Source organism: Brienomyrus brachyistius, chromosome 15 (genome assembly GCF_023856365.1).
Source record: "Brienomyrus brachyistius isolate T26 chromosome 15, BBRACH_0.4, whole genome shotgun sequence".
Lineage (NCBI taxonomy): Eukaryota > Metazoa > Chordata > Actinopteri > Osteoglossiformes > Mormyridae > Brienomyrus > Brienomyrus brachyistius.
The window spans coordinates 12,160,430-12,178,330 of record NC_064547.1 but is presented as its reverse complement, the minus strand read 5'-3'; the positions used below and the strand labels follow the sequence as shown (position 1 = coordinate 12,178,330).

At 46.6% G+C, this 17,901-nt stretch overlaps 1 protein-coding gene across 1 annotated transcript in view; it reads left to right on the top strand.

Annotated features, from left to right (window-relative positions):
* Positions 1 to 700: 700 nt before the first annotated feature.
* Positions 701 to 17,901, top strand: part of sspo (SCO-spondin) — a 74,995-nt gene continuing 57,794 nt past the window's right edge. The window contains 22 exon segments of the mRNA XM_048977680.1: positions 701 to 780; positions 983 to 1,082; positions 1,468 to 1,677; positions 2,158 to 2,240; positions 2,990 to 3,160; positions 4,048 to 4,271; positions 5,256 to 5,358; positions 5,529 to 5,687; positions 5,937 to 6,022; positions 6,181 to 6,306; positions 6,617 to 6,777; positions 6,863 to 7,099; positions 7,631 to 7,772; positions 7,872 to 7,998; positions 8,437 to 8,609; positions 9,795 to 10,013; positions 10,943 to 11,108; positions 12,906 to 13,152; positions 15,773 to 15,956; positions 16,046 to 16,140; positions 16,623 to 16,879; positions 17,366 to 17,500. Coding sequence (XP_048833637.1) covers positions 1,024 to 1,082; positions 1,468 to 1,677; positions 2,158 to 2,240; positions 2,990 to 3,160; positions 4,048 to 4,271; positions 5,256 to 5,358; positions 5,529 to 5,687; positions 5,937 to 6,022; positions 6,181 to 6,306; positions 6,617 to 6,777; positions 6,863 to 7,099; positions 7,631 to 7,772; positions 7,872 to 7,998; positions 8,437 to 8,609; positions 9,795 to 10,013; positions 10,943 to 11,108; positions 12,906 to 13,152; positions 15,773 to 15,956; positions 16,046 to 16,140; positions 16,623 to 16,879; positions 17,366 to 17,500 — 3,364 coding nt within the window. The 5' untranslated portion in view covers positions 701 to 780; positions 983 to 1,023.

Sequence of the window (17,901 nt, the reverse complement as noted above, 5' to 3'; positions counted from 1 at the left end):
CCCGCGGCTGCGGGGGATGCCATTGGTCCCTGGGGGCCAACCGGCCGCACGTCATGGCGGGACAGCTAATGGTGCCTGCGGCAGCTGTTTCGGGAGACCGTTCCTCCAATGGTCACCGTCTCAGATGGTGCTGGCACCCCCCAGGATTTCCCAGCCGTTTAAAACCCAGGCTGGGGTGCCCGGTGCCCCAGTACACACAGGACAGATCACCGAGGAGACACAGGACACCGGAGACAATAAAGCTGCAAGGGAGAGAAAAAGGGAACACAGGTAACCCAGGATGCTGAATTTTCTTGAATAGACAGACAGACAGAAAGACAGACAGACAGAAAGACAGAAAGATAGATAGTGCAGGGAATGTCAGGGGAAATATTGCCTGGAATCGTATAGTAACGGCTCAGAAATAAATAGCAGTGTTCCGACGTTTATTGACAAAAAAGATATTGACAAAATATTTCTTCAGTTCCCATTTCTTTCAATCCTATTTTTCCATAGTTTTTCACAAATATCTTGCCTGAAGAAGGGAAACTGATGGAAATAATAATATAGTATCCTAGCAATTCGTATATTTTTGTGTTAAGTTTATTCTGCATACAGGGTTTCACAGGTGCCTCCAAAACGCATCAAAAGTGTTGGTCTGCAGAAGATTAGACTGTGAATAATAACCTTGCCTCTGTATTGCCATTATTTCATGAAACCCATGTCTTTGTGTGACTCGTCTCTGTTCTGCTTCAGGCTTAGCAGATGAAGTGGATTCAGAGTCGGCGCGGGTGATAATTAGTGAGTCATTTCGCCCTTGTCGAGCTGAAAAGCTCTTCACTGTGCCATTAGAGCAGGAAAACACCGGGGGAGGTCATGTCACCAGTTCTGGGGAGCGACGAACTGCGGGGAGCATCGTGCAGTTACAGTGTGGTTTCTTCTAGTATCTACCATGGGGGATTTCCACATGTATCACTTGGTTCATGAGTTCTTCTCTGCCCAGGCTGATCAGAGGGATTTTCCAAGGCAAACTGATCGTGCAAGATGGAAGCCCTGATCTTGTTGACACTGGGCCTGAGTTTGGTGATGACAATGGAGACAGGGTGAGGGTCGGGGTTATGTGACTGGTTCTGTGGTCCAACTACTGCAAAAAGGGCATCTGGGGATAAGAATATACTTTACAAAGTAATGTGAATGGGTGACTGCAAGTAGATTAAATACTGACCTGATGTTGCTGTTGACTACTTATGCTTTCAGAAAATCGATGTCTTCAAAAAATAGACTGGATTGTTTCCAATCCTCACGTGGCTCACTTATATTCTGGCTGCTAATACTGTTGTTACTTAGAAAATCATTTGAGTCTGGACTATTCTTGTTATTCAATTCATGTCCATGGTTAGACGGGCTTGTATTTGAGGTTTTTGCCAGACCTTTCCTCCCCTTTCAGCATTTTTGTGCATCCAGCATTTTTGTGTATTTTCGTTCCAGGCACTGGTGTGAACACACCATAGAGGAACAGGTGGAGAAGATCATCTCTCCCCGTCTGCAACATCAAGTGGACTGCTCCACAGTATTTCAGTTCAACCTGCAGGGCTGGAAGCTGGACGTGGACAGAATGCGCCACGAGTTCGGGGGGGACGACAGCATCGCACAGTATTACAAAGAACAGGGTCCTAGGGCGTCTTGCTACATGTACAAGTGAGCTAATTTACCATTCTTTATAAATAATTACCCATTCTTATCAATGGCACTGATTTGAAGAGTATTTATGTCAATAAACAAAGATACAAATAGACAATCTGATTTTTACAGAGCAATTATTTTTTTCAAGACGGGCATAAATGCTATAAAAGATTAGTTTTCAAAGTAGTTAAGCCATTAATGGTGTGTGGCTGTGGGATGCTATGCCTCTTCTCCGGAGGTTGCTGGTTCAAATCCCAGAGTTGGCAGAGTGATTTTACCATTGGTTCCTGTGGGCAAGGCCCATAACTTCAATTGCTCTAGGACTGTCTGATCCTGTTTTCTCAATCTGAATGTCATTTTGGATAAAAGTGTCTGCTATATGAGTGATTGTGGTAAGTCCCTCCATCTCTGACCTGCAGTCGGAGGGCCTTCCATTGGTGCATTTTTGTTGCATAGAGATGTAATGGAGGGTACTGCCCATGTGTTTTCTGACAGACCGGAGGTGCTGGAGAGGCGGCCGGTGAACCGCACCGTGCGGGGGTGCTGCGAAGGCTGGGTCGGGTCGCACTGCTCACAGGGTATGCAGACAAACCACTGCTCTCAAGAAGGGGGGCTCAGTTCGTCTCAGCCAGCTTCCAAACCCTCCCCCTTGCCTCTGAAAGGCTACTCTTCAGCTTATGATCAGCCTGAGGAAAAACAACCCCTGAACATTCGTTTTTTAATTCTCTTGTAAATAACTCTTTATTCAAGACAGATAAAAACTTGTTCAGATCCTAGAATTTTTCTAGGTTTTGTAATATACTTCTGAAATACAGCTCATGAGAGTTATAACCAATCAGACTGTAGAGGCGATGGATCCAAGTAACTAGCAGAGGCAGAACCAACCAATCAGATGTCTTGGTCCCGCCTCGTCTAGTTGCTTGGAACCACCTCCTCTACAGTCTGATTGGTTATCTCTCTGAACCAATCATTTTCCCTTCTGCCCTCAGAACATTTTTATGTTAGTAAAACTCCCACAAGCTGAAATGCAGGGGGGAAATATATATATACACTTTAAGGAACAACGGCACTTGGGATGTATAGCAGAGGTGGACATTTCAGGTCTGTAAAGTGAAAATCCAAATTTGGATTTTCACTTTACAGTCCTGAAATGTCCATATCTGATGTATAGTGTTAGAGATAGGAAGAAAAACATAATGTCCTCTGTAGAGGACAGAAATGCATTGCCGGATAATTTTCTTATTTCTAATTCTGACTCATTACATGCTATTTATATTTTTATATATTTCTATGTGTCTACTCCATCTTCTCCATCTTACTGCCTTAGGGGTGAGTCCAAGAGGACTGTGTTACTCGACATGGAGCTGCGAAGATTTCCCTGGGGTGCACAACTCTTCCTTAATGCCCCTGGAGCAGTGCTGCAGCAGTCTGTGGGGCCTCAGCTGGCGAAATGCCTCGGACCACACCTGCCTTTCCTGTGCATACACACTGCTGCCTGGTCAGTCGTGCTACAGCGCCGCCCTTTTGGTCCTCCTGAAGCATCGCGCTCTGATTATGCCATCCATATGCAACAACCTCCAGAAGTGGGGAGGGCTGTTTGTTTTTCTTGAGAAGTTCTGCCTTCTACCTTAATTTTACAGTATAGAAGGTTTTTTTCAACCATTTAGTTATGAAGTACATTTATTATGGAAGATACAGTTTATTATAGAAGATTTAAGTTTATTATATGAAGATTTGTGTAAATACCTCATTGAAACAGGTGCAGCGTGTAGAATCAAGACCAGAATCAGCTTTATTTTCTTTATTTCAGATTTATTCTTTATTTTCTTATGTACGTGGTGCTTCTCTTTGATCAAGTCTTAACTAATCAGTCACCAGTTATGTGAGTCAATAAAAGTGTATATAACAGGCAGGTGCACCATATTGCAAGCATGTGCAGACACTGATATAGTATGTGTCAAGCAAACTCTCACAAGGCGTCATTAATGCTTCCAGCAGTCATGTGACAGTCAATATGCTCTCATAAACTAATAAAACGTTGATTTTCAGGTACGTTTGACTGAGAGGCTTTCAAAAAGCAATTCTGCAAAGTTCATTGACATATTTTATTGTTTTCATTTTCCACCGTTGTTCAGTCAACTGGACTGCTTTACGATAAACAAAGTTTAAAAACAGACAGTCTGACAACAGCATGGTCAATCTTAGAGAGCCTGTGAGGGCTAGGCTAGAGATTTTGGGCCCCATGAAAGCATATCTGATTAGGCCCTAAAACACAAATCAATCCAGCTATGTTCAAAAATTGTTAGGGGTCACTTGGGGTCCCTTGGAAATGTTTTAACTCCTCCTCACCCGCTTAACTGCGCCACGATCTCTCTGTGTGCACAGGTTCCCAGTCCTACCCTCTGCTTCGCGGGGGGGCTCTAGGGGGGCTCTGGGACACACAGGGCTCTGGGACATGCCTAGCCTGGGGCGGGGCACATTACCGTACCTTCGACCGCAAGCACTTTCACTTCCAGGGCAGCTGCACCTACATCCTGGCCTCGTCCACCGAGGGAACGTGGGCTGTGTACATCAGCAGTGTCTGTGACGGCCAAGGGCGCTGTGACAAGGTACCACCCAAGGCCTCGCAAAGCTCATCATTAATCTCCACCACTAACCGCTAACTAATCGCTCTGCTCTCCTATTAGTCTCAAATCAGTCTGGCGGTTTTGCGGTATTTGGTTTTTATAAAATTTGCAATATTTTTCGCAGAAGGATCAAATGCTAATATGCTAATATTTGGGGGCAGTGTGCGAATTAGTGGGCTAGGCCTCTGTGCCTGTGATTGGAAGGTCAACAGTTCAAGCTTGGCTTTGGCACGTCTGCAGGCCATTAAGTAAGGTCTGTAACCCCCAGCTGCCTCGGCCCCACAGGGACCATTAAAGTGTATTCATTAATATAATGCTAACTAGAGGGAAAAAATGCAGATTCCCTGATCCCTGACTTCCTTTACACCTGGGTAGTGCTCCCAGAAACCGATATCTATAAATGGCACGATGGATGGACACAGTCCTTAACAGTAGATAAAAATAGCTCTGCAGCAAATGAGAGCAGATTGTGCCAAGTAGTGATGGATCACTGACCCAGCAGTGTCAGGCAAGGTACCCGGGTCAGTACTCCGCGTTATGCCAGCATATGGGTACAGCTACAGTAGATGCGTCCCCCAGCGTGTTTGAGGAACATGGTATGCATGTAGCTTCCAGATAGATAAGTCATTTCAAGGACTTGAACACATGACCACTGGTCGGAACATTATTAATTGAACAAACTGTTAGTTTATTAAACGTGTTTTCATTAAAACCAATTTTCAATATTCTATGTTCCAAGATTGCTCCATAGATGGCAGCTTGTCCAACAGGGATGTTTACAGGACAGGGACCACTGAGTGCCCCCTCCCTGTCACTCACCGATTCAAATCATATCATTATTCAAATCATATCATAAGTTTGGCCCTTCTTTATGAATTATGACCCTACTTATGGCCCTGAAATCCTCGAATTGCCCATTGTCCGGTATGGAAACACTGATATCCTTTGACTCTCTATGCCTTTTAGGTCTTGCGGATGATGTTGGGGTTAGACCTGGTGTCAATCCATCAGAGAAATGTCACACTCAATGGCTTGTTGGTCCCTCAGAACAAGGCTCTCTTTAGGGGTGGTAAGTTTACTCCTATGCCCATGTTACATCAGTTGATTTAACTGTTTTTTTCCACAGATTTTTTGTTCTCTGAAACCTCTGACATTTATCTGGCCTGTTGACCCCGCCCTCAATGCTGTCAGCCAATAGCTCGCATCTGATTCTTTGCGTGTGTCTGCCACTTTATGCAGGGGTGAGCATTCATTGGATGGGAGACTTTGTTTTTGTGGAGAGCGGCATCGGGGTTCGGGTGAAGTTTGACATGGGAAACACCATCCATCTGACAGTCACTGCAGAACACCTCACTGCAACTAGGGGGCTATGCGGAATCTACAACAATAAAGCTGACGGTATGAGAGTAGTAACACATATTATAGTAACAATGTAAGTATTTCTGCTCACCAGAGACTTCATTTATTTATTTGTCTTTGTTACCAATAAATGAGAATCACATCTGTTTGGTTTAAATAAATTTCTTTATGAGCTACAATAGCTACATCATTTAACAGTATTTTCTGGATTTAACCTGGATGGTTTATGGTTTGGAGTCATTTTTGTTTTTTTTCCCCTCTGATTATTTTTTTCCTCACGCGCACAAGATGATTTCACCACCGTGTCAGGCACCGTGACCCAGTACGCTGCCAGTTTCGGGAACTCGTGGCGTGTGCCAGATGAACAGTCCGAGGTATGAGGCTGGATTGGAGTTCTGTACCGTGAATGACTGTGAGCCATACCGTATAGTGCGCTTAACCCGAGACACTTCCATGCGTAGCAGACACATGGAATGAGAGCCTCTCGACCCCCCAGTTATGTTCTCTCCTCTCTGCCCCCGCCCCCCCCCAGGGATGCAGCGATGCGGCTGAGCTTGGCCATAGCTGTGACATCATCGGGGAGGCAGACCTACGGCAAGAAGCCGAGGCCGCATGTCACAAGCTGCTGTCGAGTCCCTTCAGGCAGTGTCATCAGCAGGTATGAGGCTCATGGCACGTCTGCCCCAACCAGTGCCCCTCCTTCAGTACCAGTCGAAGCCAATATGGTGCCCTAAGCAAGCTTCAACGCTGGAGCCTCGCGTCCGAGACAGAGAGGAATCGTCAATACCCCAGGAAACCGCCTGTGAGCCTAATGGGTTGACCAGCACTGCCCGCCATCCCTTCCATTGGGATGCATGCAAACTAACTACCTCCATTACAAAGGCTGTTTACCCTTCATGTCTTTTTCAATTGCGCCGCTTTGGCCAGGTGGCGGCGCTCTTCGGACCGTGTCTCTCTCTCCCGATCAGGTGGATCCAGCGCCTTATGTGGATGCTTGCCTGTTTCTGCGGTGCAGCCTGGGGGGAGCAGAGCGGGATGAGGGGACCTGCGACACCCTGGCCAGCTACGCCCGCGAATGCGCCCAGCAGCATGTCAGCATCAGCTGGAGGGGTGCCAGACTCTGTGGTAGGTTGTCACAGGAACGGAACCTTGGCTCACCTCACATTAGACCCTTATAATCCCATGACTGTCTCTCTCCTCCTCCCTCCAGAAAGGAAGTGCCCCCAGGGGCAGGTATTCTCTGACTGCGTGTCGTCCTGCCCCCCCAGCTGCTCCTCCCCACTGCCCCCCTTGTCTGGCCAGTGCAGGGAGGAGTGTGTGAGTGGTTGCGAGTGCCCCCCTGGTCTGTATCTCCACCAGGGTACCTGCCTGCCCCGGGAACAGTGTCCCTGTTTCCACCGCCGGCAAACCTACCGGCCTGGCGATGCCATCCGGCAGAGGTGCAACACCTGGTTAGTCCAGCTGTCTATTTGCACCTGTGTGTGGTCACATCTCCCATCAGTTAACCACATGACTAAAAACATGTTTGTCATGTGGTGGGGTTGCGAATGGAACCATATTACATTTGGATATGAAGATTAAATGAGGACTTAATTTGGGATATGAAAGTGGAGTGGAGTTTAACAGCAGGGATGTATAAAAGGGCGGGGCACAGGAGCACTGGGTCCAGCCAATAGCTGATTGGCCTCCTGAGTCCCGCCCTTACCTGTCACTCACTGATTCAAAGCATATCATTGGCTATTGTTAAGTTTGGCCCTTCTGTATGAATTATGACCTTTCTTATGCACCCACCTTAAAATACTAGAATAGCCCCTATTTAAGAGATACAGAGGTATTAGGAGTTGATAAAGCAGTGTATGGGATCAGGCATCAGGCCTGGAACATGTTTTTTCGGGACAACAGATATTATATGTGAATGTCCTCATCCCTTCTTGATTTTGGTTTCCTTGTACACATCTCTGCTCTCTCATTCTGTCTCTCAGTGAGTGCAGAGTGGGACAGTGGCAGTGCTCCAGTGAGAAATGCGCCGCGCAGTGTACCCTGCTGGGGGCGCTGCAAATCACCACTTTCGATGGGAAGCGGTACAGCGTGCTTACCGGTGACTGCGGCTTCACCGCGGTGGAGGTGAGGAGCAGCCTTATGGTCAAGCTGCAGTATTTCCAAACCGTAAACCCACGGAGTTAAGAGCGCCCCATCTGACTGAGCCTGCCTATCCCTCTGCAGGACTTTGTGGACCATAAGCTTCTGGTGACTGTCCAGGCTGGGCCGTGTGCCTCAGGAGCAGGCCAGGGGTGCCTGAGAGAGATGGCCATCACTGTGCTCCGTACCTCTGTGACCGTCTCTGATTCTGGTAGGTAGCCGATTTACAGAGCCAACAAAAACCTTTGCCAGGAGTGTGTCAACAGCGTCTCCAAGTTAGGTGGCATTACTAAATGAGGGAGGGAGTTGGTTACTGAGAGGAATGTATACAAGGGCAGGGGCACAGCTGATTGGCCCCCAGAGTGACTCCTCGTCTGTCATTTGCCAAATTAATTCATTGGCTAAGACAGGCCCCCCTGTATGAATTATGGCCCCTCATTTGCCACCCATCTTAAAAATAATCCTAGAATCACCCATAGTTAGTGATGACGAAGTGAGTCATTTGTTTAATTTGACTAAGGTCATTGACTCTCTGGATGTGATGAAAGCAGACAAGTCTAGTCTTCTCTCTAGATCTATAAAGCTGTCAGGCTGTACTCATGTGTGTGGCACATGTGTATCACCACGTATTTGTTATTGCCTGCTGCAGGTGCAGTAACTGTGAATGGCCAGAGGATGGCACTCCCTGTGGTGACGTCAGACCTGACCGTGCGGCGCGCCTCCTCCTCCTTCATCGCGGTGCAGACATTTGGCGCGCAGTTACTGTGGCACCTGGAAGGACCCTATGCCCTTGTCACACTGCAGCCGGGGTTCGCCCACAAGGTGTGCAGTCGTCCACGAACCAGAGAACTGAAGCATTTGGTGACATTTCTGCCAAAATCGGAGTTGGATTGGCGATCAAACACCTTCAACCTTCCAATCCCAGAGGGTGTCAGGAGATATAGAACACAACCTGCAGAGATGCAATTAGACATCCTATTATATACAGCGGCAACAGTGTAGCTAAGGTTACAAACACTCCTTGGCTGTAACAACCATTCAGAAATTCGACGTAACAAAAAATCTTTTCAACCAATGCTCAAATTTACTATCAAGTTTCGTAAGCCTGACAACAACACGCACTGGAGTAAGAGATCGTTGAAGCAGATTGTACAAAACATTATTATAAATGTTCACTTTACGAAGGAGAAAAGAAATTGAGTATTGAAGGCTAACGTAAAGTTGTAAGCACGATTACGGTCACGCCAAGGCTACGGTGATTTTCACTTAGTGACCATTTTGCTTAATGACCTGAAACAGAACGTGGGGAGAAGATGTGTAAACTTGATAAAAAATTAAAATGGATCAAATATTAAATTGGGATGACAAGACTTTTGGGCCGCACAGTGGCTGCCGCTGCAGTGTCACATGTCCCTTCTTGTGGGTTTGATTCTTGGCTCTCCCATGTTTGTTTCTGTGCAACACTCAGGTTTCCACGCACCGTTCCAAAACTTAAAGTAAATCAGCCTCTAAATTGCTGCCACTCATCTGGGGTCTCCCCTGTCTTTCAATTCAATTCAATTTAATTTTATTTGTATAGTGGATTTTCACAGCGTTACATTGTCTCAAAGCACTTTACATTATCCCACCCCCCAATGCCCCCAATGAACAAACCAGAGGTAACAGTAGCAAGGAAAAACTCCATAGAAAGAAGAAGCCTTGAGAAGAACCAGAGTCAATGAGGGACCTCATCCTCCAGGGCCGGCAGAAAAAGTCAGATAAGCAAGATGGCAAAATTCCAAATCACACTGTTCCAATTTTAACATTTGAGTGTCAGTCGGGGGCAGGCAGGTGCTGGTGCTGCTACAGATGGCAGGAGGAACAGCGGTACAACAGTAAAAGTACAGTATTCTAATCCCCTGGGTCACCATCCGGTTATAGAATTCTGTCTCCACGTTAGTCCAGCTTATAGCTCCGATCACATGGTGCTAGTCCAGACTTTAATTGCCCTCCCGCATGCATTTACAGGTCAGAGGGCTGTGCGGAACCTTGACATGGAGTCAGCATGACGACTTCACCACCCCAGAGGGCGACACAGAAAGCGGCGTCACGTCCTTCGCCAGCAAGATGGCCCTGGGGGGCTGCATGCCCCCCTTGGGGGTGTCACCCGACCCCTGTGTCACCTACCCCCAGAGGAGGCAGCAGGCAGGGAGTGTTTGTGGCATAATCCAGAGCAGCATCTTTCAGGTATGGGTGGGGGCATATGTACAGAGGGGACTTTGCTTTAGTCAGTGAAAAATAAACATTTCATTTCCTTTGGTTGATGCTGCACATGTTCGGGATCATTTTTTTCATTGTTACATTGCGTATGCATTATTTGAGGGAATTAAGAATTATATAGGATTCATCATTTAATGCCCAGATTATGTTCTGTCCAATAAGACGACAGGTTACTAGTTTCTTTGTAAGAGAGAGTACATATTAAAAGCACAGCAACGTAAATACATTAATGCTTAACACAAATGTTGATTATCATTATGAAATGTGAGTATTATAAATTAGATATGTTCTGTACCATTTTATGACTGGCAGCGCAATTGCTTTGCTTGCACCAGCTACATGAGGTGCATTACAGTCTCTTACATCTGTTGTGTCCCGTTAGCCAATAAAGATTTTTCTACTCTATTTCAACCTTATGGGACCTCAAACGTATATGCGGTTGGATGTTATGCGGAAAGGCGTTAAGTGACACACAACTGTAATCGTCTCTGAGAATCTAAAAAAACTCCAGCCTTCTCTCACGCTTTGGATGATTTCAGAGCCGCGCTTAAATTAGTAACAGTAATGAAGTAATGAAGAGCACATTACCAAAACTCACTCAGTCCATGGGTTACATTTGCCAGAAGATTTCTGTGCACTGTGTGAGTTATGGAAATTGTATGTCCCTTTTTAAGTCCCTCTTTGGATTACATGAGGACAGAGATTTGGAAATTTGTTCTTCATATAACAGAATGTTTCCGTGAGCTTTGAAACTGAAACTGCAGTGGCTATTTAATTATAAACGAATCCAACTTGGTACAGTAAATTACCAGATTTAGTAGTTGTTTGTTATTGCTTTGAATATCCCAACATGGCCGCCACCTGTTCTGAGGACCCTCTCTCTGTCCACTGATCAGCCGTGCCATGATGTGGTGGAGCGGGAGCCCTACATACGCCTGTGTCACGCGAAGGTGTGCGGCTGTGCACCGCAGAGCCAGTGTCAGTGCACAGTCCTCGTCGCCTACGCCCGGCACTGCGCCCAGGAGGGGGTGCTCATAAGCTGGAGGAATCACACCTTCTGCCGTGAGAATCTCTGCACATCTTTTCTGTTGCTCTTTTTGCGGCTGTTGGTGCTTGAATATGTACAGAAGGGCTGAGCGATATCACATCGATATGATATGGCGCAGGTACAATAACCACCAGGGCTTCAGATGATGGCCAAAACGTTTGGCCAGATGCCAGCTTTTTGGTACTATATGGATGTTTATTTGCACCCATGATGTGTTAAGCAGATTAGTAGTATGGCTAAAATGTTAATGAGATGCATTTTGTGGCCCAAATATTAGTAATCTGTATGAACTTGGCATGTCTTTACGCTTATTAAATTTGGTTAGTGGAGCACACCACAGGGGGTGGCATGGTGGTGCAGTGGTTAGCAGGCACCCGGGTTCAAGTCTCCGCCTGGGTCACATGTGTGTGGAGTTTGCATGTTCTCCCCATGTCGTCGTGGGGTTTCCTCCGGGTACTCCGGTTTCCCCCCACAGTCCAAAAACATGCTGAGGCTAATTGGAGTTACGAAATTGCCCATAGGTGTGCATGTGCGAGTGAATGGTGTGTGAGTGTGCCCTGCGATGGGCTGGCCCCCATCCTGGGTTGTTCCCTGCCTCGTGCCCTTTGCTTCCGGGATAGGCTCCGGACCCCCCGCGACCCAGTAGAATAAGCGGTTTGGAAAATGGATGGATGGATGGAGCACACTACATAATACTGTTTTCAGTATGAACCGACTTAGAGTTGTAGAAGTGAACAGCTCAGCAGCCAAAACACCTTTTAAAAGAGGAGATCTTGTGGATAAACAAGATAAAAATATGTTGGTGGAGTGGTGGTACTTTTTGCAGTTCAAAGTGTGACACGTTTATTGAACATAAGGATATGTTGAACTAATCATTTTTGAGCGTCATAAAATGCCTCATTAAAAATTTAAGTGCACTACTAATTTGCTTACCAAATTGAAGGCATAAATAAAAAAGTTGGTGTCCAACCAGATGTTTTGCCCCCATTACCTGAAGCCCTGGTGATTATTGCTCATGCGAGATATAATATCCATGCCCAGCTGTAATGTACAGCATTCTTCAGTGGTGTTTCTATCAGCCTAGATTTTACACATTTTGAAGATGCGAACTGAAAACCCATCAGTGGAATTATAAAAAAAAAAACAAAAATGTTCACTTCAGTTGGTTTTTGTAGCAAGTCAAAAAAGTAGTAATTTCCAAAACCACAATAGACACAGAATTTGCAAATAAGTAGATAAGCAAGACATGATACCTAGCAATTCTACAAATAGTGTGGGACATGGATCTTAATCACATGGATCTTAATCATGTGGATGATGATAAATAGCAAGTATTATACATGATGTCTCTTAATGGAAATGCACCGTATTTGTGATATCACTTTATGAACTTAATGAAAATTCTCTTATAATTTGCACAGAACTTAATGGAAATATATTTAACTACAGGATCAGTTTTCAGCAGTCTCAAAAATCCAATGTGGTTTTGGGAGAGCAGAATGGGTCCGAGTACTGAGCTCTGAGGGACTCCTGTTCGCAGGAAGTGTTGAATAAAAGGTTCTAAGGTAGTTCAGGGCAGTCTGTGTGAATGGACCTTGGAGCCGCCGTACTTCAAGAGATATTTTATTAAAGCTCAGTTGGAACCACTGGTATCTCCACCAGGGATGGAATTTTGAATTTTACCTCCTTTGTATGTCGAGTTTCAGTGTCAGTAATTCATGGTGTCAATGTTGTTCGATGTCCCTCAGTGTCAGTGGCTGTTATGTATCTCTCTCTTTTTCCTCCACTGATGGCACTCCCCCCCTCCCCAGCTGTTCAGTGCTCGGGGGGGCAGGTGTACCAGGAATGCGGCCGTCCATGCGGAGGCTCCTGCGCAGACCTCCACCAAGGCTGGAGCTGTCAGGGGGAGGCACACAGCTGTGTACCAGGCTGTCAGTGCCCTTCGGAGCTGGTACAGGATGAGCATGGACAATGTGTGCCTGCTGCCTTGTGCCCCTGCATGTATGGGGACGGGGTCTACCAGCCCGGCAGTACCATCCAGAACAACTGCAATACCTGGTAGGTAGACCAAGCAAAACCAACAAGACTTCAGCTAGTTCAAGGTATGGTTTAATTTGGCCTGCAACTGGTCTAGATTAGTGGTTCTCAAAGTCGGTCCTCGGGCCCCACTGCCCTGCTTGTTTGTTATCGCTGCCCCACACATAAGTCCCAGCTGTCTTTCAGCTTCTGATTGACTGAACACACCTGATCCAGGTAATCAGCAGTGTGTAGGGCAGGGATAGCTGGAAAACAAGCAGGGCAGTGGGTCCCGATGACCGAGTTTGAGAACCACTGGTCTAGATAGATTTAAGAAGGTTGACTTTATGCCCTTTATCAATATACATTTGCTTCAAAGCTGTGCACCTCTTGATCCATTCTCTTTTCAGTAAAGATCTCAAAACAAATTATCCTCTTTGTGTTTGAACCAAGATGACATTTGGTAATATTAATTCAAGCTGCAAAATGTTCCTTCAGAATACTCCCTTTGTCTTCCTTGACGAGTTGTATCTCCTGGCCTTCTCCCAAGCACGCACGATACAGGAACTGGGTAACGGATCATTGCTGGCACAACATTTTTTATCAGTGCCGTGAACCCTGAGATGGTTCTTATCTGAGTTAATGAACTGAGAAGATGAAGAAGTGGCCAGATGACTAAGCTGCTGCCAACCTTTAATGCCAAAGGGCATACTGCCGCTTCTAGGAGGTGGGGCCACTCAGACAAGACGCATTTGTCCTCAGAGCCGGGTGTCTTTTGTTTTAGCGACGAGGCTGGATGATCTGGGCGCTTTATGACACACTTATCACATTGAGATGCCTTCATCCGCGTCAAAATTCTGCTGCCCTGCTTTACAGCTGCTGTAAATGGCTGTTTTATTGCAGTGGGGACTTATTATGTTATGTCCTTGCAGAGATTGAGTTTGTGTAGGTTGACAGGAGTGGGGTGTGACCTGGGGTGTGCTCTGCATGTATGTGTGTGTGTGTATGTTTGTCTCTTGATAACAGTGGTGCAAGAGCGATGATGAACTCGCCCTACGCCCTGCTCTTTCCCGCATCAGGATAGGTTGATTTCATCGGTGTTCTCCGCTGCGCCAATGTTATGAATGTTTCCGTGGAGGTAAGGGGGGCAGGATCTCACCATCCCCCCTACTGGATGCCGTTGACGGAATTGTACACTATAAGGTGTCACTGGGCATATCATTTGCGGGTTGCTCTCCATCAGTATCGGAGTGAACTTTTGGGGAGAAAAAAAAACCTTGAGTCACTGGTTAACTGCCATTCTGTGTATTTTTTTTTTCATACGTGACACAGATAGTGTTTAAGCTGTAATGAAACATGAGAAGCTCCACATGCTGAAAAACTTAGCTTGCGGTGCAGGTCTAATTTAACGTAGTCTAGTCTGTTGGCAAAACCCTAATCCAAATCACGACACCCTTATCCCCTACCCAGTCCTAACCTTAACTAAACAAAATATAAGACTTTCTGGAAATGTGAACGCCCTTGCACACACACACACACACACACACACATACACACACACACACACACGTAGGGTATACCTATCCTTATGGGGCCCGCTCATTCACTTCTATGGGAGAAATGCTAACGCTAACTATGACAACCTTAACCCCCACCCTGCCCTAACCATAACCATAAGTAACCAAGCAAAATACAAGAGTTTTTGCATTTTCTGTTTTTTTCATAGCAGTCACTGATTTTTATAAAATAGAATTTACCCTTATGGGAAAAAAACTGATATCCATCATGTTATGGAGACATTGTGTCCCCATAAGGATAGGGATACCCGCTCACACACACATACCCACACACACAGCATGCTGTTCGTCTGAGCCCAGTGCTATGGTCGGGTCACGGTACATGTACTGTGAATCACAATGTTTGAGAACATTTTAGAATGTTCCAGTCACTTTTTATTTTAAGTTCATCTGTTTTCCATTCAACATTCATGGACGGTTACGTCTCAGTGATCTTATATAGGGCTCATACAACACAGCAGGTAAGGAGGTTGAAGGCTGCCCAGCCTTGTCTTAGCTATTCCCTCGTTATGAAATTGGTTACACTGGATGCTATTCTCTTGTGTTTAGGCACTTGTCTGGGTGGTAGGAAACTAATTGTCATGGTGTTTTGACCTAGCTTTCTGATATCAGGTTGTCTGATAGCAGTGCTAACCTGCACTTGAAACTGGTTCCACACTGGAAACTCAGCCTAGCACCACTTCTGCTGATGCTGGCTTTTGATGGCTATATTGTTGTGATGTATCGAGGGATGCAGTAGGGGAACGGAGACCCTTGCGGATTCGGCGGGTCCAGCAATTTACAGGGGCCCTTGAATATGTACAATTTAAAAAATATATAGGTGACATTTTGTTAGGGGGCCCAGAATTTTTAGCTACACCCATGGATATATTTCCTGCTTCTTTTATATACTGATTTATACAAATGCAACTGCCAATTGAGAAAATGTAGATGAATGTTCATGTAAACATCCCCTGTAAATGTAAGCCCCCTGTAAACCCCTGCTCTGCACCCTGCATTTGTGTGGCTCGTTAACATCTCCTTCTGTCTGCCCTGTGTCTCCTTATACTCCTCAACTTCCTGTCCGTCCCACTCCTGATGTGCAGCGTATGTGAAAGGGGTGTGTGGAACTGCACAGAGGAGCCCTGTCCGGCCCTGTCACCATGCCCCCCCGGCCTGGAGTACTCCCCCCAGTCCTGCCTACGCACCTGCTCCAGCCTGGATTCACACCCAGAGCCATGCCCAGAGCCCATCCAGGGCTGTGTCTGCCCTGCTGGCAGCGTGCTGCTGGTTGGTGTTTGTCCGTCATGAGGGCAGAAGGGATGTCAGGGATTCTCAAGGGGCGCCGATATCCCAGCATGCACTTTGTCCCCCCACAGGGCGACCGCTGCGTGCCTCCGTCAGAGTGTCCGTGCCACCACAATGGCAGGCTGTACTACAGCAACGACACCATTACCAGAGACTGCAACACATGGTAGGCAACTCCCCCAGGTATCAGACAGGGGTCTGCGGAACTGAGGTAGAATTAGTCAGACAGTGGGCGGGACTGCCATGCACTACCAGTCACTGATTGCTTTAACCCAATCCAGACTAGCTGGGGGAGGGGGGTTAAGTCATGTCCACCTGTCTACTTGTTTTTGAAAGACCTTCTGCCTCTTCATTCCTTTTCTGAATTGTTCAAAACTGCTGACATTGCAATGCATGTTGACATCTGGCTCATGCTACCAATGACCTAATATCAAATAGCAAGTCTGGAAATGATGCTGAGTGAGAGATACCATATCACAACACTCAAGGAGTAATCAACATAATTTGCCTACAAAAAAAACATTTTATTGAGTTTTACTGCTATGCATTAAATTATTAATAGGTGATATTTTAGTAATTGTTCAGTATTGCATTCTTAATGATGCTCCAAAAGTTACCCGGGCACACTTTCTGATCCCCCCCCCCCAGTGTATGCCGGGAACGGCGTTGGCATTGCGGCCACGCTCTCTGTGCGGGCACCTGCATTGCCACGGGCGACCCGCACTATGTGACGTTCGACGGGCGCGCCTTCACCTTCCTGGGTGACTGTGAGTACGTGCTGGCACGGGAGGTGGGGGGCCACTTCAGCATCAACGCTGAGAACATGCCATGCGGCAGCACCGGTGTCACATGCACCAAGTCCGTCACCTTCACGGTGGGCGGCATCGCCGTGCATCTGCTGCGAGGTGAGTGAGGGGCGACGGCCAGGAGGGTGGGCACCTGCTCATTGCAATACACAGCGCAGCACTGACCACACCACATCACCATTATAACTATCATTCTCGCTAGATTTCCTACCCCTAATTCTGTGTGTCTGTGGCTTGCATGTATCGCCGCGTATTTCTGTGAGCGTCCTCTAGGGTGCGCCAACACCAGCTCTTGGTGGCAGTGGTGTAACCCCCCCCCCCCCCCCCCCCCCCGGTTTATGCAATGAGCTTTGGAAGTTTGCTCTTCATACATACTGGGTGCCCTGTGCATTCTGGGATATGATTCAGGCTCATCATGGCATTGGATTACAAATTACAGACAATGAATGGATGAATATATATGAAGATACGTGTGACAAGTAGTGAGGCATGTTCTAAGCAAATGGGCAATTTATGTTTGCCTCACCTCTGCCATTAGCCAAATAATCAAGGTGCCCAGAAAACTTGGAAAGCTTCTGGTTGCAGGAAAGGCGGTGTCTGTGAACGGCATGCCCGTGGCCCTGCCCAAGGCCTATTCGGGCAGCGGGCTGCATCTGGAGCGGATCGGCCTCTTCGTGTCCCTCTCGTCCCGACTTGGAATCACCGTGCTGTGGGATGGAGGTGTGGCCTACACTAGCTAGTCACATTATATCGACATCACTTCATAGCTATTTTGGAAATAAACATAGTGGGAGTCTCACATTTCCTTCTTCAATATCGTTAAAGAGCATAAAATTTAAGTACATCTTGAAACTAACTTGTACAAAGGAAGTCCCAGTTACTGAGACAGGGATGGATAGAGGGGCGGGGCCCACACAACTGAAAGCTGATTGGCCCCCAGAATGCTCCCTCCCCTGTCACTCACTGATTCGAAACATATCATTGGTAAATGATAAGGCTGGCAATTCCGATCTTCTCATCTGAAAAAATCAAGAATAGAATTGCCCCTGTGTTGTTAAAAACTGTAAATGATGCATTGACTGGTACTCACATAACAATCTATATACAGTACAGGCCAAAAG